Genomic DNA, 27,360 nt, shown 5'->3' on the forward strand with positions numbered 1-27,360 from the left:
TTTCTGTTTGCTCCATCTTTGCATCATGTCACAAGTTACCCTCAGCCTTTTGGTGATGAGCACAAACTCCACAGATCGCTTGCTTCAGTCCTAGTTGCCAACACCTGCAGTTCAAATCTGTAGTTTATAATTAACTGGGTGTGTGACGTTAGGTAAGTCACTTACCCTCTGGAGGCTCCATTGCAACAAATAAGGGTGTTAGGCACAATGATTTTCATGGTTCTTCCGCCCCCACCCCCGTGGGTGATTTTCTCATTCCTTTCACAAGTTGCTATCAATGACGAAATAGTCTAAAACTGGCTGGTTGCCTGCCAGCTCAGGGCCCATCCTTTCTTTCCTTTCTACATTTCCCTTTCTCGCTGAGATTGCTTCTGTGGTAGCCTAAGGACTCTCGTGCTGGGGTTATATGATTCTACCACGACATTCCACCCTCTGTAGCTCCCAGCCACCTTTTCCTGAACAGTCTTGAGTTTCCTCCCTAGCGTTTTGGGGGAGGGAGGACTGCAGATGTAGAGCCTCAGATTCAGCGCGGGAAACTGCTTCCATCCCATCTTTGGGTTTCCATTTGCATTATTCAGAGACATCTGCGTCTCTGAAATGCTCACGTAAACTGCCGGGAAGATGTTTACCGGTACCTGCCCTGGTGCTCCTGGAGAACTCTGTGGGCCCAACGCGGCCCCTCCCTGCAGCGAGCTCTGCCCTCCGCGGTGACTCATTCACCCGCCAGCAGGCAGCAGCCGCCGCCTCCACCCTCACCAGCTCAGGAAAAGTTTGCAGCACTCCCCGACCCAGCTTCTTCACAAACTCCCAGTTCACAGGCCACCCAGAAAGAATCTGTGCCCTCGTTCGCCACCTTCACTAAGCGCGATTTCCTCCTGCCCTGACTTAGCCTGGTGTTTGCAAAGCAGACTGAAAGGACGCCCTTCCAAGGAGGAAGCTACGGAAATTTCCACTCCAGGATTGTCACGTACAGTGGGCGGGTCGGAAAAATGGGTCAAAGACTATTAAGTGTAGAGAATGTTCTCAATCTAAGCAAGAAGTGGGTTTGAATCATGACTGAGCTTGGCATCTGTCTCTCTTCAGCTCATTTACTCATAACCTTTGGCCCTTCCGCACACCTGATTTCAGAGCTAGAAGATTAAACTGTAGGTTAGGAGCTGCTGTAATCACAGGGCTCCTGAGTCATGTTTACAGCAAGTGCGGTTCTGGGGTCACTGGAGTGTGTTAGTGGTAGAGCCAAGTCAACACCACAGTCTGAAAAACCGAGTAGGAACATGCACAAATCTCAGCGATGTGCCTTGGGGGGCAGGGTGTGGAATAATTGTGGCTATAAGGGGCCACTGTACCAAAGGACTGGATTTCTCATTGGACTCCTAGACAAGAAGAGTGTATGATAAAGCAACATCACTAAATACTTAGGAAGCGCACAGACTATTGTGGGTAGACCAGCCTGGGTTCCAAAAGGGCATCAAGTTTATTTTAGGGGGATAAATAATGTGTGCCAAAGAGGGGGAACCACTGAACGTATTTCGATTTTTAAAGACTTTCAAACAACTTCTATCCCAAAGACTAATTAAAAAAATCAGTCACCATAGAACGCAGATTCATGTTTTCTTGTGTGGTGTAGATATAGAAGATAGAAGTTATATAAGAGACAGAAAACAGAATCAGGGGAGATAAACACATCTCAAACTGTGAGCCTTCCAGATACTAATGGGAAGCCTGGTCTTATTAATATCATTACAAACGGCTGAGACAGAGTAAGTAGTACACAGTTAACATCTAAAAGTCATGGTTAACTTTAAGTAAAAGTTGGTGGTAAAAATAAAGTTTAGTGACTAGCTTTCTAAGCTATGTGAGTAGTTAAAAATGACATATTGTAGGGGGCACAGATGAAATAATTCAGCATGTAAGAGTTTAAGCTCCAATTCAGAGAAGTGTCTGTAAACAGAGCTATTGTTGACATCTCTTGAAGACACTACCTTATGCATAGTTTTGATTTTAAAAGCAACAAATACTGTATATTGAGATATACTTCAAATGCAGTTCTGTCCAAAAGACTGGTTTTCACAATCTCTTATATGAAATTGCTGTGTTTTTAACCCAATGATGCCAGTCAGGACTGAATAAGCTTGGTTAAACCCTGGAAGTTTGAAGAAAGAAGGAATAGTGAACCTATGCTCAACTTTTCCAAACTCAAAGTACAGAATCAACTCTAGAGAGATTACTCATGCCTAAGAGTCTCACTTTGTCACCATCTGTAGAGTACTTTGACATCACAGCTCACAGCAACCTCCAACTCTTGGGCTTAAGCCATTCTCTTGCCTCAGACTCCTGAGTAGCTGGGACTACAGGTGCCTGCCACAACCCCCAGCTATTTTTTGTTGCAATTCTCATTGCTGCTTTAGCTGGCCAGGGCTGGGTTAGAACCTGCCACCCTTGGTATTTGGGGCCAGCGTCCTACCCACTGAGCCACAGGTGCTGCTCCTTTTTTTTAACCAAGGAGTTAAAGACAGGCAAAGCCAAATGTCTTTTAATTTCCCAGATTAGATGGGAATGATCTAATTAAATGATTGCATATTAAATATCTAAAGAACAGTTGCAGTTAGATGTCTTAACAGAATTTAGGTTCAAAGGGATCAGAAAGCCTTAGCAACTTTAAGCAGCAGTTGTGCCACTCAAAAAGTTATTGGCATGTGCATCATCCAGAAGTTGATATTTTGTCTCTAAGAAAATAGAGAATTTGCTATTTGAGCCATACAGGCAGTATTTAATACTGCTTTGTACAAATGGTTTGGATAATTATCATTAGTGTAATCAATAAGAATCAGTTATTCATTTAGGTATTAATATATGTACAAATATTATATCACATATTAATAAATGCTATTTATTGTTAAAATCTGGCTTTATGAAAATAGTGAAAAACTTTACATTGAACTTCTCTAAAACCATTCTTATTTTACATTTTTTAGCATCATCCTGCTTTTTTGTGTCATCCTTCTTCTGTAAAATATTAACTTTCATCTTAGTTTAATAACTTTTTTAAAAAAGTAAGCAAACTAACATTTTAGGATGGGTTAAAAACAGAATGTTATCAAAAGTAGTGCTATGTCATATCATTGTTAATTGGACATAGGGAAACTTTTGTAGTGCTGTTCTTAGTTTGTTTTATGCTACAAAGCCATTCTACTTTTGGGCCCCCTGCAACATAGAATGTCAAAGGCCTATAATAATCAAGCTTCAAAGATGGTGAAAAAGATGATCATGTTATTGTTATGTAAGGACTGAATATGAGAAAAAATTCAGAGTAATTCTCTTCAGCTGAGAAAAGCAGTCTGAAAGGAGGTAGAGAATAATATATTTTTAGAGTTGGACAGGACTTTGGAGGTTGCTTGGTCTAACCCTGCATTTTACATTTAAGGGAACAGGGACATGGACTTGGGTTGAATCATGGCAGGTAGGTTACTGCAATTTGGGTCCCTTCAACTTGGATTCTAGGACTCCTTCCATATATCATGCTGTCTTTCACAAAGACTAAAACACAACCAGGAGGATAGCTTATAACAACACAGGTCAGAAGATAAAATTATGGATGGTGTGAGTAGAATGTATCAAATCCTCCCAAACTAGCCTACACCTGTATCTTATGGTTATAAGCAAAAAAAAAAAAAGGTTTGAATGGGGTTTTCATCACCCATCAATTACTTTCAATTTTCTTCTACAACTTCTGAAGTTGTAAACAAGTCAAAAATCCGTCCGAAATTGTAGGGGTTATAGCTGCCATGGGCGGGAATCAGTAGCTGCCATAACCTATGCACCTTCTTGGTCTTTCATGATGCCTACATCAAATAGGTGGGAACCTTCACGGAATTCCATGTTCTGAACCAGGCTCAGTGCTGAGAAGAAAACACACGAAGAAGTACCAAGTTTATTAGAGTGAGAGAGTATTACCCTCATATTGCCTCCAACATAGAGCTTAGAGATGTGGGCACTGACTCTCACAGACAACTACGGAGAATCTCTAAGGTTAGAAGATACCTTAGAGGTCGCCAAATTGACTGTCCCATCTGATGTTAATCCCTCTGAAGCACCTGCCTGCAGTGGACTGAGGTCAAATTCTGTTTACCATTGATCTGGTCATGACTGAAACTTTGGCCAGCTCTGCATCTGCACTCTGGAAGCAGAGAATGTTGAAGTACTACACAGTCATAGAAGGGAAGTTCCTTGTTTTGGGCCTAACTTGTCCTTTTTTCTAAGAAAAAAGGTTCCCAGTATCCAGTACAAAGTCCCTAAAAATCCCCCCACCAAGCACAAAGCACAAAAGGAGGCCTGGGACGAGCAACTGGGTTAGCTAGAGTCTGTCCTTGGGCTCTCAGAAGGCCTAGTTCTTGGTCCATCGAAGGTCCCTGTAGTGGGGCTCTGAGGCCAGCCCTCTCAGGAGCAGCTTGTTCTCCCACTCAGAACACTCCTCCCAGACATCAGCTAGGCTTGCTGCTCCACTAGCTGTAGTTTGGCAGTCTTCACTCGATGGGCTTCCTTCAGGTTCCGTGCACGGACCTCAGGATTGGAAATGAATTCCACTTGTTGCATGGGAAACCAGCCTCGCTCCCCATCTGAGAGCCTCACACCCTCCAGCCAGCCTGTGGGCACAGGGTAGGTGGGAAAAATTACCTGGAAAAGGCTCACAAGAGTTTCCCCTGGGCCACCTTCCTGGAAACTTTTCTGAATCCTAAGGCTAAATGAACCAGGGAGCCTCCAGCATGAGAACTCCTCCCTATGTGCAAACGTAACCACAGCTGTCCTGCCCACTGCTGAGCCACTGAAGTTTTAATCCCTAGTACCTTAAAATGTAACCTCATATGGGAATGAAGTTGTCAAAGATGTAACTAGTAAAGACAAGATGAAGTTAGATGGTCATTAATGTGCATACAGTAGAACCTCCATGGGTGACCATGTCCCTGCATGGACCACCTCCTTAAATTGACTTGATTGTCACTGACTGGACATGCACCACACATAAGTATCAGTACAGTAGAAACTAGTAGGCCTAGTTGGCCACCTCCATATGTTGACTAGTTTGTTATAGTCCCATGGGTGGTCAACTTACAGAGGTTCTACTGTAACTGGTGTTCTTAGAGGGGAATTTGAACACAGACACAGAGGGAAGGTGGCTACGGGAAGATGAAGGCAGAAACTGGAGTTATGCTGCCACAAACCAGGAGTATCTGGGGTTGCCACCCTGGAAAAGGTAGGGAAGGAGCCTCTTTAGAGGCTTTAGAGAGAACGTGGTTTGCCTGCACCTCGATCATAGACTTCTTACTTCCAAAACTGTGAGAGAATGTCTTAAGCCACCCCATTTGTGGGACTTTGTTATAGCGGTCCTGAGGAACTAATCCATGCCCCATGGTATCCTGTTCCCAGGGCCTGGCCCCCGCCCCTGGTGGACTCCCCCTCTTACCATCACTGCTTTGCTGAGTCAGCATCACCACGTCCGCCTTTTCTAGTGCCAATTCATCATTCTCTCGGGGTTTGTAGGCCCTTAGGCATTGTACTTGTGGAGAGTCTTTGGAAGAGAAGAGTGAAGAGACATTAGGAGAAGCAGAGGGCTGCAACACGGACAAGGAATTGCGGGGAGCAGGACTGGAAGGACTCACTATAGAGATAAGTTTGTGCTGTTACAGAAGAAAGAGTAATTGGGAAGACCTTCATCTCCTACCACAGACCAAAAATGTTGATAGAGAAATAGAAATGCCAAAACTGAAATGGACCAAAAATTCTACTTCTCTGGCAAAGAAGAGTTGAGAATTATGTTGTGACCACCTTTAGTCCCCCATCATCATGAACACTTGAGACTCAGCTAGAGCCAGTTTCCTCTGAAACTTTCCCTCACTCTTTAGCCTTCAATGGATTATGAACTTCAAGACTGATTCTCTACCAGGGTTCTCAACCTTTTCCCTAATGCCACGATGTATTTTCATTGTTACAAAGGGGTTGTGACCCACAGGTTGAGAACCGCTGGCTTAGACTCCAAGCCAAACCACTTGCCCCTTATCTAATGGCTTCCTGCACGTGTTCTGTCTCTCTAACAAGATGATAACATCTGAGTCTGCTTCATTCATTATTTTCTCAACATAGAGATGTGGGGCCAGAGGAGGCTAAACCAGTAGGGTACCAGGTATGCTATACACAAGGATCTTACTTCCTGTTAGCTTCGGTTTCCTCATATATAAATGACCAAGATGATTACTGATCAAGGGTGATCAAGACGATTTTTGAGGAAATTCTGGACTTCTCCGTTTATATTTTTGTAAACCAGGGGAAATTTTTATAGACATGAAGCTCTTGAGATAGGACACTTCAGAGGATGCCTGACCTATAAGTATTCCATCTAACTTGGGTTTATTGGTCTGTCTGTTATCGCATTGAATCCGTTCTCTTACAGAACAAGCAGAATACTGCTTTATGATTTATACTTCTTTTTCTAACGCTTATCTCCATTTACCACTCACAGGATCATAGTGAAGGAGGAAGAATTATCTTGCCCTCTTTACCCACAGGGCAGCGGACACGCAGCAGGTGAAGCACACTGAGCAACTTAACAGAATTCAGTTACTGGGTGGTTCTCCTAACTCTCTTTCCAAGCGTCCTTCTCTTTGTTCTCAGTCTCTAAAGGCTCAATGTTCCATTAAGTTCAGATTCTCTCTGGGTATAAATTAGGGAATTCTTGCTGAAAGACAACTGTGGGATTGATAGGAGAACCTGAATAATTCTGGTCTTAGTGTGAACACAAACATATTTGTAACATGTGCCTTTGGCTACCTGGGGTAGGTGTGGCATAGGAGGGGTGTGGCCAAAACAGGTCTGCTTTGCTATTCTCCTACACTTCCTCTTGCAGTTATGCTTTCTTCTCTTGCTTCTCCAAGACCTTTAAGCAGGTAAAATCTAGGCAAACTAACAGCAGGACACACTAAAGGGGATAAAAATTTTAATGGGGGAAGGGCATTGTCATGGTGATGGGTAATCTTAATTAGATGCATCTCAGGTATTTGAGCTCCAGCAACCAATCTTCCACCCTGACATTTTGGGGAAAAGCAATAAATGGAAGGCTCCTGGGGTTATCACCCAGTTCCTTTCATCTGCTGTATCAAAAGGAAATCTCTGACCCTGCCTCTTTTCTCTCTTCCTTAGGCTCTCACTCACCATAACACTCCAGAAGGTCCAACTCCTCTCGTGGCATGGCCAAGGCTGAGATCCATCGCAGCTTTTCACTTCTGAGAACACAAAGCAGAGTCACAGCTTCCACTGCAGTTCTGGGGATGCAGGAGAGGGCCAATAATAGGGAAGGCCAATGTCTGTGAGAGGGACTTGTCTAATTCAGAAAGTTGCCTAGTTTCATGGCTTCTATGGCAAATGTAAATGGGACTCAGCCTGGTTGGAAATACGACAAAATCTTGAGCTATATGTCACCCCTTCTTTTTACAGGATATGGTGTCTTATATCTTCCAAGTAGGGACATAAACTCACCTGTCAAGGCAGATTTTGCATTTTGCAAACTATACTGAGCAAAATGTTCATCTCAGTTTACATTCCCTATATTACTCTGCATGATTCTTGACACTCCCTTGCCCACCTCCCTTTAGTCAAATATCTCAAAAATAAAAATTAGTCTGCAATAATAACTAGATAAGGGAGATATATCTTTTTACATATATATATAATAGTTGTACAATGTAATCCAATTCAAATTTTTTTTTTTTTTTTAGAGATAGTCTCATTTTGTCACCCTTGGTAGAGTACCGTGCATTACAGCTCACAGCAACCTCCAACTCTTGGGCTTAGGCAATTCTCTTGCCTCAGCCTCCTGAGTAGCTGGGATTATAAGCACCTGCTACAACGCCTGACTATTTTTTGTTGCAGTTTGGCTGGAGCTGGGTTTGAACCCACTACTCTTGGTATATGGGGCCGGCGCCCTACTCACTGAGTCACAGGAACCACCCTCCAAGCTAAATTTTTGCATTCTCCTAGCCTTTGCTCCAGGAAGATGCTGCCCAAAGCACTAAACAAAGAACATGAATCTGCTTCTGATTATTTGACTTATGTGATATTTTTCACACAAACACCTGTGCCTGCTCTCCTGTTCCATAAGTGATGACAAGTATTGGCTCGGCGCCTATAGCTCAACCGGCTAAGGCGCCACCCACGTACACCTAAGGTGGCGGGTTCGAATCCCCAGCCCGGACCCGCCAAACAACAATGACGACTGCAACCAAAAAATAGCCGGGCGTTGTGGCGGGCGCCTGTGATCCCAGCTACTTGGGAGGCAGAGGCAGGAGACTCGCTTGAGCCCAGGAGTTGGAGGTTGCTGTGAGCTGTAATGCCATGGTACTCTACCCAGGGGGACAGCTTGAGGCTCTGTCTCAAAAAAAAAAAAAAAAAAAAAAAAAAAAAAAAAGTGATGACAAGTATTATTGAGCCCACCCTGAAGTGTCTTCCAAGGGAAAAAACTAAAAAAGTGTCTACAACATGGGGATCCTTAAATCATCAAATACGTCAAACTTTATAAAGAGAGACTCTTCTTATATTTTTTATAGCAGCAATAATAGCTGTACTCTATGAGATGTTCATTACTACAGACAGTGTGTCCCAGATTTTAGAGGTTGTTATTAATATTTTCAAAAATGTATGTATGTGTGAATGTGTTTTTTTAAATTGTTATTGAAAAGATGGGCAAATCAAAGTTCTCAACACTATGGACTTATGCTCAATAGAGGAGGGGTTAGGAGGGGGAGGCAAGGAAAGCAAAGGTACCCAGTGCTTGTCTCCTTCAGACACGCCCCCACCAGCCTTGTCCTATGAGAGTGAAAGGTACAAAGTAGGTGCCAAGCCTTGTTGATGACTTGTAATGCTCCCACCCCCAATCTCCTGCAAGTTGTCCATTAGCTCCAGGAGTTTTCTACAGACGTGCCCCAGGTCAGCACAGGCCAAATGCTGCTATGGCTACTTCCTGGACATGTTTTCTGCCTTGGTGCCACCTCCTTCCCCAGCTGCCCACCCAAACTCCCTGCCCAGCCCCATCTCACTGAGTCTCGGTCCGGAACAGGAACTCAGCCTGGGTGCCCTGTGCATTGTGCAACAGAAAGAGTCGGAAGAGGTTTTTGTGGGGTCCGTGTAGCTTCATTTCACACTTTTCCCCCCGGATGGAGGAGAAGGGAGCATGGTCAAATACCAGGAATCGGCTGCCCCTGCAAAACACAGGTCTTTTTCATCCTGATTCTAGATTTTTTGTATTTTATCCACCCTCATTCCCATCCTCAGAATATGTAGCCTACACATTCCCCTAACCCCCTTCTGATGGCTCTAACTTAACTCCCAAGATGGTAGCTCTAACTTAACTCCTCAGGGATTTGTCACTAGTTTGCAAACCACATATCTAGTGCAATGGACACACAACCACTTCAAAACGTACAAAGACAGAACTAACAAATTTTCCAAGGCCCTTGGGATCTGAGAGTTAAGATCAGAATTATTAATAGCTAAGTATCTCTAGGCTGGTAGACTAGCCCAATCCAAAGAAGTCACAAATAAACTGATTCCAGAATGGGATAAGCCAAATTGCTGCATTTGTTCCTATCTATAACAATATACATCCTGCCATGTGACCTCATGACAATTTGGTGGGACCCCCTGTTTACACTGGGCATTTTTTTCTCTTTTCTAGGTTATGACCTAAACACTATGGGTTAAGTCATTGAGAAAGTTCCCTCTAGGAGCATGACACTTTTCTGTCCCTTTCCCTCTTGCCTCATCCCATCCCTTTTTGTCCCCTGGCCTCCCACTCCAGCCACTGACTCTCGGGGCCGTGACAGCAGCAGACAGTCATTGAAGAGGTGCAGGTGAACTGGGCGTGTGTTCAGTTTCCTTCGCAGTCCTGGGGAGACACTGAACTCCAGGGCTGTGAGCTCCCCACTCTTCACCAGCCAGCGTGACTGTGAAATGAGTGGGAATATCTATAGGGCAGGGGAGAGAGAGAAGGCAGTGTCACAGGTGGGACAGGGTGAGGCTGGCTCTCTTGCTTTCAGTCCCCTCGTCCCCAAGCCACTTCCATACAAGTTCCACCTCTGACAAACATCTCTTCCATACCTTCCCTCTTGCTCATAACCCACCACTTAGACTCCCTTTCTTTCTGAGCTCTTTAACTACCATTGTCCACTGGCATGTGGCTCCCGCATTTCTACACTCAGACAAACAGAAGGTGCTTATGGCCCCACCCAGGTCAGGGGCTGTGTGGGAAAGCTCTGCCCTGGAAGCCTGAACTGAAAAAGAGGTGGAAGCACCCAATTAGAGCATGTGGCACAGTAAGGCAGGGACAGTATGATGCAGTTAATAGTTTAGGGGCAACTCTGGCATCTGTCCCCTCTTGGATTGTAACCAGAGACATCAGAGGAATCAGATGTGGGGATGAGAATAGGAAGTCATGGGGTCTGCTGCAGTGTGGGTAAAGATGAGGGTACTGCACTAGAATTAGTATGCAGATAAAAGATTTCCTTCCCCTTCTAGGGACATAAAGATGGTGTCTATTCTAAATGGGATGTCTGCTTTAAATCTGTGTTTGGATGGAAGACTTGGGTCCTATACTTAGATTCAATTTTATGTTCTTTTGGGTGCTAGACTAGAAGGAAACTTGATAAAACAATGAATGGTTCAAACACCAAAAAGACTTTTGTAAAAGCTCACATTGAGAAGTTCTCTCTCGTGCCTTCCTTACCTACACATTTCCCAAATGTACCTGTTCCTTTTTCTCTTAATATCCTTCCAGAGTTTCTTTACATACACACAAGCAGACATATAGACATATGTACAGATTTGCTCTTCCCACTTTAATACAAAAGGTGACTTAAGATACACACGGTCCTTTGCTCTTTTTCATTTAACCCCAGATTACAAATGAGATAGGTTCTGTAGGTTTGTTCTTAAGTTGAATTTAAGTTGGAACAGGTACATTCACCTATCACCTATGATAGCCCCATTTGTGAGCTGTACATCCATTGGCTTTGTAACTCAGAGACTGCCTGTGTCTTGGGGACTGAAGCAGGCCTCCCAGAAATGGGACAGAACGGAAGGTGGGCAGACATGAGATGAGAGACCAGGGGCAGTGTGAGCAGGCCGGTTCCATGTTGGAGGGTGCTCTGTGGGACCTGCCAACGGTGGGGGCACCTGGGACTCACTCACTTTGCACTCAAACTCAATCTTCTGGCTCAGGTAGATCAGCTCCTCTGTCCGGCGCATCCTCTGGACGTTGCTATTGCAGTCTCGGATCAGCTGAGAATGAGGAAGGGGAAGATCTGGGTTAGAGCCTTTCACTTTTGAGACCCTCTCAAGCAACCTGGAAATAGGTTGTGACAGCCTGGCTCTTTCCCACCAGACTAAAATTGAGTGAACGCAGCATTCTGTTTCAGTTCTAGGACTCTGGTACCCTGGGTGTGACCTGGCAGAACATTACTGGGCTAAGTGAAGGTAAGATTTGACTGTGGGCTGTAATAGTGGGTGTGCCCAGGCAGGAGAGGCCATGGGGTGTGCACATCTGGAGGTTTGGTAGACCCAGTGAGGTGGCTGAGCCCTCTCACCAACAAGGTCCCACCAGACCGGGGGCTGGAGCGGGGACAGGGAAGGTCTCTCTGTGACACACACACAGGCGGCAGGTGGGGTGGTAGCTGCTTACCTCTTCCAAGGCATGGTGTGCCTTGGTGGCCTCTGCTTCCTCGGAGGACCCTGGCTGTGTTCTCTTCAGAATGTTCTATTGAGCCAAGAGCAGGCAGGGGTCAGACAAGAGGAAGGAAAGGGAAAAAGGAAGAGATGATTTGGGGCTGGCTAATGCAAAAGCCCACGGGTGACATTTCAGCAGAAGATATTTCTGAGAAAGAGGGTGTGGGGCGGGGGAGGGGGAGCGCTCATGTTATACAAGGGACGTGAAAACGTGGCAGAAGAATGGGCGGTCCTCTGCCGAAGGGCTTCCCGAGAGCACCCCTTTGAGTTGAGGGGAGAGGATAGGGTGGGCAGGGCTGCACCTGGAGCAAGAGCTTGAGGCGGGTGATGCGCTGGAAGGGCAGAATCAGAAAGGACTTGAGGGACAGGCGCTGGCAGACGGGGTCGCTCTCCAGCTTCTCCAAGACCTCTCGGAAGCTGCTGTTGCTGCTCCTGCATGAGCAGCGAGCCTGGGGTGAGGAGGGACGTGGGGAGCAGTGGGGACTCAGAGGGACTTGGGGAGTGGAAGCTTAGTGGATTATCTGGGGGTGGCAAAGAACGGCGGGAGCTGACAACCAGGGGCCCTGGTGGGGTGGCTGAGGGTGCTGGCTGAGAACCTGGAGAGTCTCAGACAGGCACAAGGACACATGCTCCCAGGGTGACACCCTGGGCTGGGGACTGGCACATGGTGACGGCAGGGCCAACGGGGATTGAATGGGGATCAGTCTCACAGTAGGCTTTGGAAGGTGCGTTCCTGATAGGTCTGGTTGGTGACGTAAGGCAGGTAGACCCGGCGGAAATCTGGGGCGTGGCTCAGGACGACGTCACATACTTGGAAGGAGAAGATGTTGTTCTCTAAGTTCTCTTCCAGGTCTGAGAGGAACCTGTGTGTTAATTAAACAAGTGTCGTGAGACCTCTGGGCCTCAGCTCAGCAGTAGGCTGCCTGCTGCTGCGCTTACTTGTGATGACTTCTCTCCCTTGACCAAAATGTCTATTGCTTCCCTTGGCTGTCCGCCCTTGCTGTGCACTAGAACTCTCTCTATTCCATCCCTAGTTTGCCGACCTAACTCTCTGATCTTAACATTCCGTTTCTTGTTCTTGTCTTGACCCGGTTCAAGTTTTCTGATTTGGGATAATTTCTACACTCCATCTCCAATGCCATCAGTACATCCAAAATCTCAAACCCAGGAAGCCTGTCTCATCCACTAATTTATCCATCAGTGGATCTCTTCATACACATGTCCTCTCTTCTTCTTGGCTTTTCCCATCCCTACATAGGGAATTTTCCCACAACCATAGGGAATTGTGGAGGGAGCTGAGGCCAATTTTTATCCTGTGACTGTAGCAATAAGAGGATTTCCAAGAAGAAGGAAAAAAAAAAAAAACCCCACCTGAAGGTTTAAAGGGTAACAACAGTGGGGCAGAGTGAGTGGCATTGGGGAGAAGGGGTGCTCACGTGGTGCTGACATCTCGGACGTCCTGTAAACGAGAGAAGAGCCACTGGTGCTCCTGGTTGGAAAGGGTGGCCCGGAGTGCGGTTGAAAGTTGGAAATGATCCACAGCTACATGGAGACTGCGCAGGTATGAGGCCTCAGACAAGATCAGCTCAAATTTGGCCTAGGAGTTTGAAGAAGAAGAAGACTGACTAAGAAATGCTATTGACTCTCAGATGTATGCCAGCCACAGCCAGTGTGCAAGGTTTCAGGGGTAGAGCAGTGAATGAGGTAAGTCTGATTATGGCTCACAGTCACACCAGAACCTAACTTGGTCTGTGGGGAGAGGGGAAAAACACTTGAGTGAGATTAACCTTGGCCTTTAAGACCAAGTATAAGTCCCCAAAGGTGTATGAGAAGAACATGTTTTTAAAAAACCTAAATAACAAACACAAAAAGTGAGTCACTATGGGAGACGGATATGTTAATTTGCTTCATTACTCTGTCAATAGCTCCCATAACATCATGTTATATGCCTTAAATATGCACAATAAAAATTATTTTAAGACATTAAATAAATTGGCATTTTTAGAACCAACTATACAGCAGTAGTGGCCAGAGACAAAGCTGGAGAGGCCAGGAAGAGTTATGTAAACAGTAAAAAATAGTTTGGACTTAAGACAAAGGGAAAAGAAAAACAGGGAAATAGCTTGATCATATTTTTTTTTTTATAAAACTATTTCTGACCACAATGCAAAGTAAAGATTAGAAGGAACAAGAGAGCTGTGTTGGGAAACAGCTCTAATAATTACAGATGAGAGACGAAGACTTGAGCAGCCAGGGGGATGGAGAGGGGTAGAAGAATTTCATAATTAATTAGGGGGTAGATTTGGAAGGGCTTGGTTATGTGATAGAAATGGAGCTTAAAAGAGGAAGACGGGTCAAAACCAAAGCGTTAGTTTTTTGCTTTGGGTAACTTGTGAATGATGGAGTCATTTACTGAGCTAGAGAACAGATTTAAGAGATCAAGGTTGTAGGTTCAGTTTGGGGTTTGAAGATAAGTGGAGAGAAACAGGGTATTCGAAAACAAGATGGTGTAGTTATATTTTAGCAGATAAAGGCCAGCATGTGAGGACTTATTTAGAAGTTCCAGCAGGGGGCACCATGACTCACAGAGGTGACCCTTGGTGGGTTCTTCACATTTTCCATCCAGACATGTGGTCTTAAGACAGATGCTTGTATAGAAAAGAAAAAGACATGTATACCTCTTGGTGAGGACTTGAGTGATCAGTGACATGGTGACCATTGGTCCCTCCCATACAACACCCCTGACCAGGACACTGAAGTTTCCCTTGCATCCTCGCTCTGGCATTTGCTGACCATATGATGGCTCATTTAGCCTCTCTGAACCTCAGTTTTCTTGTCTATGTAGATATGGTGACCCCACAAAGATGTGACAGTCAAAGGAAATGACAGATCATGGGGGAGATATCTTATGAAATGAATGTGTGTACGAGAGGTAGAGATGTAAAGGTCTCTCTTATCACGCAGGTGAGATCAGGAGTGGAACAGAAGCCCTAGTGGACTTTGCAGTATGTTGGGGGTTGATGAAAGAAGGTAGAGTTCCTGGCATTTCCCCACTGTTTGGTCAATAAATATAGGGAAGATTGGTGATTTTCTTAATACCTTCCATGTGCATTAAAAACTTCAGTTGGAACAGGGCACTTAAGTCTGAGCTTGGGAAAGCTTAAAAATATGTAACTGCTTATGTTTGACTTGGCAAGAGCAATGCCTATCCATAAGTCCTCATGGCTCAAATTTTACTCCTCCTAGCCTGTGAAAAGCAGAGAGTACAGCACTGATATTTAACTAACTATGCACCATTTACTAGGCAAAGCAAGATATGTGTTATTTCCTTTAATCACACAGCAACCCTGCAAGGTAGGCATTATTAAGGTCAATTTATTGATGAGGAAATGGATTTAGTGAATTTATATAACTTGCCTGGGGTTTCACAGCTAGTAAACTTTGAAGCCATGATTCAAATCCAGGATTGCCTTACTTAAAATGAAAATAGTCATCATGTTTGAGTGATCACTATGAATCAGTCATTTATCTTGTTTTGATTCTTCCAATATCTCTTTGTATTTTAGTTTTACAAATGAGGAAACAGAGGCTTAGAAAGAGCAAGTCATTTGGCCAAAGTTAAATAGAAAATGTTAAAGTGGGCTTCACATCCAGTTCATTATCTCCAGAATCTAATTCTTTAAACATCATTCTATTCCACTGTGCCATACTATCTTCTTAGGAAGAAATTTTCTACCCCTTATTTAAGACAGATTATTAAGAGAAGCTCTCCATGTAAAACTTTTTAATGGTAATTGCTTAAAATCAGACAAATAGCTTCCACTTAAGTTTTGTTATTGGGAGTATGACCAAGCCTGTGTTAGATCAGTGGGCCACATGACAGCTGCAAGGAGTCCTCCTCAAGGGATCCAACAGCAAGCTCCTGGGTATGTGCTTTGAGCACAGAGGAAATCTACAGTGTAGCCTGAAACCCTGGTTGAAAAGGGACAATTTCATCTGCCCTAAAACAACAGTGATGGAATTTCCAGGCTCCTAATAAAAATTCAGAGGCTTGGTCACCCTGAATGAGCCCAAACCAATAGCAGGTGGGAGTAACTGGCTCAGGGCATGAGGAGGCAGGGATGAGGGATAGTAGGACACTTAATAAATAATCAAATTCTTAATGGAGATGACTGATGGTGTGTGTGCATATGTGATGTGTGGTGGGAACAGCCTGCTCTTGGTGGCAGTGGTGAGTAGGAGGTAAGAATGTTAGCAAATGAGACCTTTTCTGCATTCCCTCCCCCACCCTTCCCTGCTCGGCACCTCCTGCAGTTTCTGGTCTTCGTGGGTCATGGAGAGCAGCACAGTGCTGTTGCGGACGACAGGGATCTCCTGCCAGAGGGAGCTGCTGGAGGCCACTGACAGGCGCTGCAGGTACGACTCAGAGGACACCAGAGCCTTTCGAGGCTGCCGAGGGGACATAGGCCCGGGCACCTCTGCCAGGCTGTCCAGCCGCTGCTGGCTCTGAATCTCCTTGTTCAGGAAGACATCGCTGTACTCCTGGTAGAGCACCTGGGCTAAGGAGGGGGAAGGAGGCATGGGCCAAGAGAGAAGTGGGGCGAAAAGGGGGTGAGCGGAGACACAGATACCTCCCAACAATTCCCTCTCCCCTTTGACACTGCTGACCACAAGCTCCTCTTCACTCCTGGCAGAAGAGCCACCTGGGTCTAGAGCTGTTTCAAGGTACTCACAAGAGTTGATGAGCTTAGAGCAGCGTCTTGAAAAGCCTCCTGAGGTTTCCTTTGGTTTTTTCTCCCTGTGGAGTAAAGAAGGGCTCTGTGGGTCAGACACAGAGCAGCCCCAGGTGATGGCAGGTGACAAAGGCTCTAACATCTCTGGGACATGCCCTGCAGAGGCACAGAGATGCAGCTTGATCACTTGGGAGTAACATGAAACTTTTTTTTTTTGCTGTTTTTGGCCGGGGCTGGGTTTGAACCCACCACCTCCGGCATATGGGGCTGGTGCCCTACTCCTTTGAGCCACAGGTGCTGCCCAGTAACATGGCACTTTTACATGGACTTGATTTTGTGGGCAAAGGGCTTGGGAAGACAGATGAGTCGGATTGGGCTGACAGAATGAGGTAGATACCATGGGATTCTGGTGTCTCTCTCTTCCCTTCCTACCCCCAAAAGAGATAGGTATGAGCCATCCAGGATCCCAGAATCCTCATCAGCAGACATCCTAATTAGGAAATCTCAGTATTCCAAATGGAGAGTACAATTGTGTGTATCAGGACAGAGGGTGACTCACCGGAAGACAATAGTGTCTGAGGGGTTAGGGAATCTTTCCACAGCTGGACCTTGTGAATCTGAAAGTGGAAATGGGCAAGCTAAGTGAGATTTCAGAGGGACATTTGGAGACAGCTGAAGAAGGTAAGTCCGAGAGTGGGGGAGAGGGAAGAATGGCAAGGCAGAGAGCCATAGAGGAGACCAGCACCAGCTGTGTCCCTAGCCCTCGCCCTTGAGTCAAGATGGAAACTGACTTGATCTTAGATGGGGGGGTGGGGGCGGCTCTGTATTCCCTAGGGGGTCAAGCAGGTGAAAAGTTGGAGGGAGTCCACAACAACCTGGGGAATGAAGGTGATATTCAAGGAAGGCCCTAGTGGAGTGAGAGATGGAGGACAGAGGGGAAGAGAAGGAATAGTGTGGGGGGTGGGGGGCCCAGGGCTTCCCCCAGTCTTGAAGTCAGGCTTGTGTGTGAGGAAATCCAGCAGATGCAATGGGAAGGACCCTGGGACAGAAGGGTTGAGGTGGTAGGAGGATGAACCTTGTGACAGTCCTTGCTCACCTGAAGCAGCCTCGGGCAGGATGGAAGGTCTGCGCAGGCCCTGCCGGTTCCAGCCCTTGTGCTTGTTGGGCCCCTCTGCAGGCACCACAGCTTGTCCACTGCCGCCCCCAGGCTGTCTTCCTGGGTCCCGCCGGTGGGGCCAGCTGGATGCCTTCTCCAGCTGGGGATGGTGTAGATGGCTGGGCTTTTCTGGCTGCCTGGCTTGGCTCAGTGCTGGCTTCCTGGACCCATTGACTGCATCTCTAGAGACTGTTCTTCTCCAAGTTTCTCTTGCAGGGGCCTCAGACTCTTCTGAGAGCCCTGGTGCAATTGCAGGGGTGGGTCCTGGAAGCTCTTGAGTCCAGGGAGTAGTAGGGGAAGAGGGCCTCAGAAGATTTGTCATATTGCTAAAAGCCATGCTAGGGGACACTTCACTCTTACTCCTGCTGGTGGAAGCCAGAGACTCTGTAGATCTGCCCACAGCCGGGGGCCAGGAGGTCCGTCCAGCAGAGGGGGCAGTGGAGACCGTCCAGTCCTGACAAACAGGTCTTGCTTTGGCTTGGCTCCCTGAGTTCATCAGTCCTTCCTGAGGGGTCCTGCTCTTGCCCCTGGACTTTGGGGGCAGTGGGGGTGGCTCAGAAGGAGGGTCCATGATGGGCACAGGGGGAAGAGGCCTATAGCGTCTTGAGATACTGGAAGAAACAGGAGAATGGTGGGACTGCTGCATGTCAGGAGTTGGGGGTAATGGTTTGTTGTACTTGAGCCTAGGGGAGAAAGAGGTCTGAGTGTGCTGGGGGCTGTCTGGGGTACATGGCAGAGGTCGGTGCTGCCTTGACACAAGGGGATCAGGAATTTGTGGGCGTGGGCCTTTAGGGGGGCTATGTAGCCCCAAACCTAGGACCAATGGAGGAGCATGGTTATGCCGCTTCAGTGTGGGGACCGCAGCACAAAGATGACCATCTCTCTCCACCATGGAGGGGGGCACGTGCCTCTTCTCTAGGGGAGGAGGGGGCAAGGGGTCCTTGCTCCTCATATCCATAGAGACAAAGGGTAGGGAAGAACCACAGGCAGGAGACTCGGCGGCCAAGTCTGGACTGAGTGGGGCTTCCCATGGCTGACTGCTGGCAGGACCACTGGGCTGCTCTACGCTTGAGGCGAGTTCTTGAGAGTCCTGCCTGGAAACGGGTAATGCACTGGGGGATTCCAAAATGATGTTGCAGTCTCTTCCACTCCTTCTGTCCCTCCTTGGGATTACAGAGCCATAGATGGCAGGTTTGGGGGGTCTCTGGGGCAACTCTGAATGGGAGAAGGAAAGTGACATTCCCAACAGGTCTGGATTCTGTGCTGTCCTGTGGGAGCCAGGGAAGGAGTTGCACCGTATGTGTGGGATAGCCCCTGTGCAGTTGGCAAAGGGGCCATCAGGGTCGGCCCCATCAGAGCTGGCACATGGATCTAAGGTGGCCTCTACAGAGGGGAAGTCATGGAGGGAGGCAGGGCGAGGCTTGGAAGTCCCAGAGGGAGAGGGCTTGTCTGTCAAGAGAGAGGCTCTGGAAACTTCTAGAGAACATGCAGATGGAAAGTCAGATGGGATACTGGCAGATGACCAGGAAGGTGTGACAGGGGAGACCTCAGCAAGGCTAGATGGAGGAGAATCCATTGTTCTTGGAGGAGTCCCAGATGCATTGGCAGAAACCTCCTCAGGCTGCTGGCAGGACATTGTCCCCTTCCCCAGCTCAGATGCCTCTTGCTGGCTGTCTTGAGTGGTTTCATTGTCCAGTGATTCACCAGTAGGAAAGGAGCTTCTTAGAGAAACCAGCTGGTGAGAACATTCTATGTGCTCCAGTGTAGGGGGCAGAGCTAAGGGGGACAGTTCCTCAGCCCTGGGCTCTGCCTGAGTCCCAGGACTCTGCATTCTGGGATATAAGGCATCTGGGAACAAGTCATGGGGAGAAGAGAGCTCAGCGGTGACCAGAGCCAGTGTTGAAAGTCCATGATGCTCTTTCTCCTCTTCCATGCCCCCTTCTTCTCCCACTCTGGCCAGGCTGCCTCTGCCCCAACCCCCCGGCTCCTCTTCTGACCCATCCACTGGTAACACATCCCCCTTTAGACCCTGAGCTCTTTGCTTTCCAGTTACTTCCTCTGATTGCTCCACCCAGCTCTGACACTGCTCAGAGCAAGAATCCCCCCTACTTTCTTCCAGCTCCTTTGAATCCCTCCTGCTTGGTTCCCCCTGTTTTTGACCTTCCTGGCCCTGCTCACTGCCCTTCACATCCTCTTGCCCCCATGCACCATCCTTTGGGCCCTCCAGTCCCCTAGGGAGCCACTCCCTTTCTCCCATCCTCCTGGGTGGCCCATCATCTTGTGCCTGGTTCTGCTCTCGCCTCTGTACTCCCTCTTCACCATCTGTCTGCTCTACCCTCTGTGTCTGCTGTCCCCAGAGTCCATCATCACAATTGTCCCCACTCAGGGCTCCCTCTCCCTGGAGCCCCACTTTCTGCTGCCCCTGTCCTTCTAGCCCCTGGGCCTCCTGGGGATGCCAGAGCTCTTCTGGCCTCCAACTTCCCTGCACCGCCCTGAACAGAAGCTCTTCCTGCCCAACAGTTCCATCTTCAGGGTCCTTGGTCTCGCTGGTCTCTGTAGGGTGCTCTTTGCAGGAAGGAGAATATCTGGTTGGAGTGAAGGTATCTAGAGTGGTTTCCTCCTTCTCTTCAGCCTGTTCAGATCCCAACATTGGAGTAGTGAATTCCGGCAAAAATTCTACCTCCACTCTGCTGTCAAGATCACTGGATATAGAGACCACGTCTAGATGTTCACCCTGCAAGGGGCAGGCACAGGGCTCTGGAGGAAATATTGTCCTTGCCTGTCTGTCTGCTGGGCTCTGGGGCACTGCCTTTGGTTGCTCTGGTGAGTCACAGGCCTCAGTCACAAGGGTTTCCCATTTGGTCCCCACATGTGTAGGACCTTCCTTGGGGAAAGATGCCATACTTGTAACTGCATAGTCAGTCACATCCCCTGACTCTCTCTGCTGTGTCTCGAAGGGTCTGCATTCCTCTCTCCATGGATGGGACAGGTCTTCACCTTCTTGAGCTTCAGGCTCCAAGGCAGGGATCTGGCTGCTCCCCATGGGCACTTCAGGGACAGTACTGAATTCCGCTATAGCAGGGATTGGGAAAACTCCATGTGGGGGCTCCTCAGCCTCCATCAGGGCTGAATCCTAAGGAACAATGAAAGACAAAGGTTTCTAACACCTCTACTTTTTCCACTTAGAGGGGGTGGCCTTGACAAAGAAGAGTGACTCATTCTTTGGTTCCATTTAGGGTCATTCTTTGAGACAAAAGGCAATCAACAAAATAAGCAATAGCCTTGATAAAACTTACCATTTATATACAGTAGAATGTCATAGTTGACCACCTCCCTACATTGACCACCCTCTTAAGTTGACCTAATTTTCATAGACCAGACATGCACCACATGTATGTATTAGCACAGTAGGCTCAGTTCCTTATGGTGACCACCTCCATATGTAGACCAGTTTGTTCTAGTCTTTTGGGTGGTCGACTTACAGAGGTTCTGCTGTGTTCATTTAATACGTATTTACTTAGCGGTCCTTTTAAGTGTGGGGCATTCAGTGGTGAATTAGACAAGGATCCTGTCCTTATGGAACTTGTAGTCTTATGGGGGAAATAGATCATAAACAATTAAGAGTACAAGACCATTGTCAAAGAGTACCAAATACTCCCAGTGGCCAGTCCCCTCTGGACTGTATTATGTCACATTCTGTCTCTCCTGGTTTGCTCTCTGGACACCCACAATGACTCAGCTTCATGGAGCTTCCAGATGCAGTGCATGACACACCCGAGATCTAATAGCCTGGAGAGACAGAGTCAGGAGGGGATCTTCTTCCTCAACTGTGGACATGGGCAAAAACAGGTCAGGCTGTTACAGCCAAAGTGTGATTGCTACATGCAAGGGGGGCTGGAGGAGAAGCAAATAATGCTGTGGGGCAGGAGAAGAGGATTCCAGGTAGAAAGGGGTGGGGGTGAGCTAAAGAGATGGAAAGCTGGTGGGGTAGGACAACTGCAGTTTCATCATCCTTATACAAGGTCTGGATTGTACTCACCCTTTTATTCATAGTGTCCAGTGGAGCCTTGTAACTAGTGAACAGTTTTATTTTTGATTGTAGAGGCAGTTCTTGTAAAGGAGGATGATAACTAGACTTTGTGCTGTAGCAGATACAATGATTGCCACCTTCCATGAGGCCTTGACCTTCATTACCTCACTCTTCCCTTTTCCCCAACAACCACATAAACTCTTCTCATTCTCAAGATGTTGACCTCCTACCTCTCTTCTCAATTCCAGCTGGATACCTCATCTCTTTCGGTGCAAAGAATTTAGAAACTGTTGCATGTCCACTCTTGCAACTGCTTGCATGTCCACTCTTCCTATCTTCCCTCCTTACTGAGCCCCATCATTTTTACCCTGGCTCCTCACACCTTCAGCTTCTCGGCTGTAACCACTCGACTGGTTTTTAAGCATCCCCACATCTTTCTTGCCTTTCAAATGTCTACGAGTTGTTCCTCTCTGTTGTCCTTATGCTCTCGCAACACACCCACCTCCAATCCAACTTAAGTCAGTACATTCCTGCCAACATTCTCTACAATAATCTTCATATCATTAATTACAAAAAAGGCTCTATGCACTCTTACTTTGTGTGGTTCTTGTTAGTACTTGAGACTACTGATGTTAGAAATGCCCCTTGTTATTTGTGATACTACCTTTTTCTTGTTTTATTCCTTAAGTTTTTCCCAATCTTTTAACTGGGCTAAACTGTAGTACTTCTCTTTCTAGTACTTAACAACTATAATTCACTTGACTTTTCCTTCATAGCATTTACAAAACTATAATTATGCATCTATGTATATATCTTGATTTACCCTCTATCTCAACCAGTGGACCGTAAGCTTTATGAGATGAAACACTCCACCTGTTTTGCTCAATTGTCTATACTTGGCACAATACCTGGGCCATACTAAGTGTTTCAAAAATATTTTTCACATAAAGAATGCAATTCTTTATTTCCTTCTTGTCCCAGATTCCCTATAGCTAATCGAGCGCCAAGTCCTAACTGACCCCACCTGCTAAAAATCACTCAAGGCTGTCCACTTCTGGCCATCTTCAAGGCTACAATCTGGTATGAGCTGCTGCTCTCTTGCCTGAACCAGTGCATCTGGGCACAGTCTGGTCACTGGCCCTCACCCATCTTTATTCCAGTTCATTCTCCATGAAGCCCCTGAGTGAGCTTCAAAAGTACCACTTCTAGATTACATTCTTCAGTAGCCTCTGAATGCCTTTGAAATGAAAGCCAAATATTCCCATGGGTTGTTCATTCTGCACCATCTGGCCTCTGCCTTCCTCTCCAACAGTCTCCTCACCTGTCAGCACTAGCCCCACCCCACCAGCTTCTGGTCTCCTTAGCCCACCCTTCTGTCTCTCAGTTGCAGACTTTACATGCACTGCTCTTCTGCCCAGATGCCTCTTCTTCTGCCCCAAAGAATCTTTTGCTTGTCTTCAAATACCAATTACACTTGCAATGACATATTTAATGTCTATTTTCCAGGCTAGCACATGAGCTCCACGAGGGCATAAACACTGCAATAATAACCGCTCAATCCCCTCCATCTGAAGCCCTTTAAGGAGGGAAGACAGGAAGAGTGGACGTATTGCACAAATGAATGAAGAAAGAATAGAGACTAAAAAGAATGTGGTTCCATTTTTAGTTCTGCTGCTTTGTATTTTTGCTAGTTCTAAAACAATTATGGAAATCATTTAACTTATTTGTCCATTTTCTTATCTTTACAAAGGGGATACAATGACTCCTTCATAGTTCTAATACAGATTAAATGAGTTTACATAAAAAAGGCATTGTTATCTTTGAGAGACGCTGGATATTGGAATTATTGTTGACCTGAGAATGAGTGTAAGAGAGAAATGTAGGATTCAAGAAGAATGTTTACTGAAATACAAAAAACTTTGCTCAATTTACACACAAGGAAACTAAAGGTCATAGACTCTAGATACTTGCTCAAGTCTTCTGAGCAAATGGCATGAGTAAGCCAGGGAGTCGCTTGACTTAAGTGTACTGTAAGCAACCAGATGTCCTCCTGTAATAAAGCTAGTAAGCCTACTCCAGAAAAGACCACAGAATCCCATGGACCCCTTTCTGCACCTAACCCTGCATATTTCTTGTTTGGTCCAACTCTGAACCAGAAGCCCACCTTCCCGGAATGCCTGCTGTTCTACCAAGCCACTGCACACATACATGCATGCATGCACCCACACACACACACCGAGGGAGGCGGCTTTGCAGTCTCAATGCAATAGAGCCTGACATAACCCAACAGGCAGGTCCCCAGCCACCCTGCAAATGCACAGTATGCGACATGTTCCTGGCCACCCCACAGACACAGATACTATCTATATAGGCCAAAGAGGTATGTCTGACATAATTGTACCCATGGAGAAGAACTTTTATTTCCTTTTCCAGTTAACTGACATAGTATGTGATTTGCTCCTTCTATCTAGCCTGCAATGCTTATACAAAGTATGATAATCACTATGGGTGATTCTATGATGTGACCCTCTTTTTCACATATTAAATAATATGCTTGCTCACTGCAAGACACTTTCTGAAATTTGACTCCTGCCTGCCTAAGGAGATCATGTGACTAAACCTGTAGTCTCCCCTCACCCACATCTCTATTGTGCAGGCCCTTTCCTCCATATATACCACCATGTTTCCAAACAAATGGCCGCTAATATGGTGTGCTTCTGCCATATCCAGGCTATGTGTTACCTGGACACTTTTGTTCCAACTTGGTGGCATAGTGTATGTCAGTCTGCAATGCCACTGACACCATTTCTAACAGTCTTTTATTATTTGGAAGTATCAGTGGTCACCTGCTCTGCCACCATTTACCCCAAAGGGAAAATATACCCTATGTTCTCTCTACTTGATCCTATCTTAGTAATCCTGCTGCAATCAGGCATGACAAAGCTAAAGGAAATCTATAAAACTTGGTCTTACTCATGTAATGGCATCAGGAGAGAGTTTTTTTGCAACGCCATTATGTTAAAAGCAAACATCCTCATCTCCCTCTCCACTAGTGGTGAATAATCACTGTTTATCTGAGCACAGGCAAAGGCAGGAAAGGACATCCTAGGTACACAGCTTTCCTTCAGACCACCAGTATTTTGCATCTGACCTTATCCATGTGTGTGTGACTTCTTACCAGGCAAAGGTCCACGTCTCCCCATTACCACAGTGTGTGACAGAGCTCATCATCTTCCTTAAAGTACCCCAGCTCTTGTCCATTTCTAGTCACCAGACATAAAACTATATTTCAGAGATATAACCCCCTCCCCAATCAAATTACTCATTCTTTGAACTGATGTCCACTACATTTTGAAGACCATGTTCTCTGTATTTCCTAGAAATGCCAGTTTCAAATATTCTGACTCAAAATCCAAATCATTAATATACTCTTACAATTGAAATAAGATCACCACATAGATGTGTAACTTTATTCACTCTTTGACACTATTACCTCCAATACTACAAAGATAACAAAATAAGGGTAACTTTCTGGACCACTGACTGCTATGACCCCTGTTCTATCCACTGTATAAGGCCCTACCATGTCAGGGAAAACCATAATAAACATATCTATTCTCTAATACTGAAAATATATCAACTGCCTTATATAGGCTGGGTGTAGAGGCTCATGCTTATAATCCTAGCACTATGGGAGGCCGAGGTGGGTGGATAGCTTGAGTTCATAAGTTGGAGGCCAGCCTGAGCAAAAGTGTGTTCCCATCTCTACTAAAAATAGAAAAGCTGAGGCAAGAGAATTGCTTGAGGCCAAGAGTTGGAGGTTGCCTTTTCAATCCAAGACTCTATGAGTGACACCATTCTTGTCCATCCAACATAGTGACTGACCACTCCAGACACCACAAATGGAATGACGTGTTCCTGTCTATCCCACAGACGCCGTGGGTAACGTGGCCACAGAACCTCAGACAAACGATGTAATGGGCAGCCACACTCTCTAAGGACCCTAATATGTGAACACTCTTGGCTCTGTTGAGAATCATTGTGTCTTTTGATGGAGGGATTCCTTTGTGTCACTCCTGACTTCTTTCTCTGGACTTGCACATACATTCCTTTTGCATAACAGTCAGAACTGAAACCCCAATTCCACCCTCCCAGCTCCCAAGAACCCCTTCAAGGGCCTTTGCTTCACTTTCAGCCCCATGGATTGGTTAACAAATGATACTTTTTTTCTAATGCCTAGGTCAACAGCTTCTTCATACTTTTTAGACACAGATAACACAGGAAGTCTGAGACAGAGGCCTGGTGAGGAGTTTTTCAGCTGGGAGTTGGGATTTCTGGAGGAGGCCAAAGACCCAGGACCAGGGAGTCCCATAGGAGGAAGGACGCTGGAAAGGAAAACCACTCTCTCTTATCTGTCTGACAAGCCCTTCCTCTCAATCTGACAAAAGTCCTGGCCATAGTTCACTTCTAGGTAGACAGAAGGGCAAATCTGTCTTGGGAATCCAAGATCAAAGAAGGGGAGAAGCGCACTGAACCCTAACAATCAAACAGCATCAGGATTTGCTGTCCTAGGACAGCCTGGCTGGAAGGCAATGGTCAGTGGTGCTCTGAACTGGGGATGTGAACCCCTGTTCTAGCACTCCCACTGCGGCCCCAGACTGTACAGGACATCTAAGAATGCCATGTGGTGGTCAACTGAAAGCTTTGGGAAGCTCCCCATAAACAGGGAAATAGTTAGGGAGACAAAGCAGGAGTCGCTGTTGCAGATTCAAAGAGGCTCGGTGAACAGGCCAGAGGCAGATACCTAAGCACACGTAAATATGCAAATACGTCTGAAGATAAATGAAGGCAGGCCTCAGCCTGGTTAAGAAAAAGGAGACAATAAAACCTCTCTAGGTAAGGAACAGTGGAGAGAGAGTCTCAGTTATTCCTCATGGGGTTTCGCTTTCCCCAGCGCCCAGACATTGAAGCACGATCCCTGGTACTGGCCTAGGGACTGTCTGGGGTCAGGGTGCTCCTTTCCAAGGCGGGACTCCACCGGAAGCATAATGTTTAGGCAGGAGCACTCCCTCCAGCTCCTCTCCTCTTCCCGGCTGGGTGCTCGGCCACACGCCCAAGGGCCCTGCCGGTAGGCCCAGCCCCCCATTTCCGGAGCGGGCGCCCGGGACCCCGCGGGGGCAGCTCCCCGGGGAAGGCCTAGTTTCCTGCTCCTTCCCGCCCCTGCCTTACTCCGCCCGGCTCCACAGCCGCCGGAGCCCCGAACTGAGAAGGAAGGAAGGCACGCACCTGGTTCGGTGTCACATGCTGCTGCGGCCCTGGAGTCCCCTCCAGGTCCCAGGCGCCGGCCACAGTCCCCAGCGCAGGCCTGGCCGCTCCAGCCGCCGCACCCGCGGCCCGCCCCAGCCCGCCCGACGGGAGGGAGGGAACGGGTCCTCCTAGGAAGTTTCAGGTGAGGAAACAGGGACACACCTTCCCGGGGGAGGGGCAGGGCCCCTCTGCGCAGGAGCCTCATTGGCGTGAAGGAAGCTCCCGTCAGAGCTGGGAAGGGCCGTCCGGCTGGGAGGGAGCCCGGCGCACCGGGCAGGCCGCGGGCAGCCGGAGGGCGGGGAGCCGTGCGGCCGGGCAGGGACAGGTCCCGCAGAGGCCAGGAGGGACGGAGGGCCTGGAAAAAGAGG

The 27,360-nt window shown here is 47.0% G+C and overlaps 1 protein-coding gene across 2 annotated transcripts; it reads right to left on the bottom strand.

Moving 5' to 3' along the window:
* Positions 1-3,749: 3,749 nt before the first annotated feature.
* On the bottom strand, positions 3,750-27,078 carry ARHGEF5 (Rho guanine nucleotide exchange factor 5). 2 transcript variants are annotated; one of them, XM_012806298.2, is made up of 15 exons: positions 26,972-27,078; positions 17,596-20,788; positions 17,059-17,116; positions 16,500-16,564; positions 16,072-16,325; positions 13,203-13,363; positions 12,477-12,629; positions 12,069-12,198; positions 11,723-11,797; positions 11,233-11,322; positions 9,853-10,010; positions 9,084-9,245; positions 7,204-7,274; positions 5,462-5,566; positions 3,750-4,643 (listed from the first exon to the last, which is right to left on the bottom strand). In XM_012806298.2, the coding sequence occupies exons 2-15, from the start codon at positions 20,774-20,776 to the stop codon at positions 4,486-4,488; spliced, it is 4,821 nt and encodes a 1,606-aa protein (XP_012661752.1). In that variant the 5' UTR covers positions 20,777-20,788; positions 26,972-27,078; the 3' UTR covers positions 3,750-4,485. The 2 variants fall into 2 exon arrangements, with proteins under 2 accessions (XP_012661752.1, XP_023370003.1); XM_023514235.1 differs by having other exon boundaries at positions 7,204-7,313.
* Between the last annotated feature and the right edge of the window lie 282 nt (positions 27,079-27,360).

This window comes from Otolemur garnettii, unplaced genomic scaffold, assembly GCF_000181295.1.
Source record: "Otolemur garnettii isolate 467f Iridium unplaced genomic scaffold, OtoGar3 scaffold00049, whole genome shotgun sequence".
NCBI lineage: Eukaryota > Metazoa > Chordata > Mammalia > Primates > Galagidae > Otolemur > Otolemur garnettii.

Bases quoted from the DNA above. Each gene is read 5' to 3' on its own strand.
- ARHGEF5 (XM_023514235.1), bottom strand. From the start codon at position 20,776: ATGGAGGCTGAGGAGCCCCCACATGGAGTTTTCCCAATCCCTGCTATA. The intron at 9,246-9,852 runs GTCAGTGGCTGG...TGTGTTTTGCAG, and splicing joins CTGCTGTCACGGCCCCGAGA to GGGCAGCCGATTCCTGGTAT. The intron at 5,567-7,203 runs GTGAGTGAGAGC...TCTCTTCCAAAG, and splicing joins GGACCTTCTGGAGTGTTATG to ACTCTCCACAAGTACAATGC.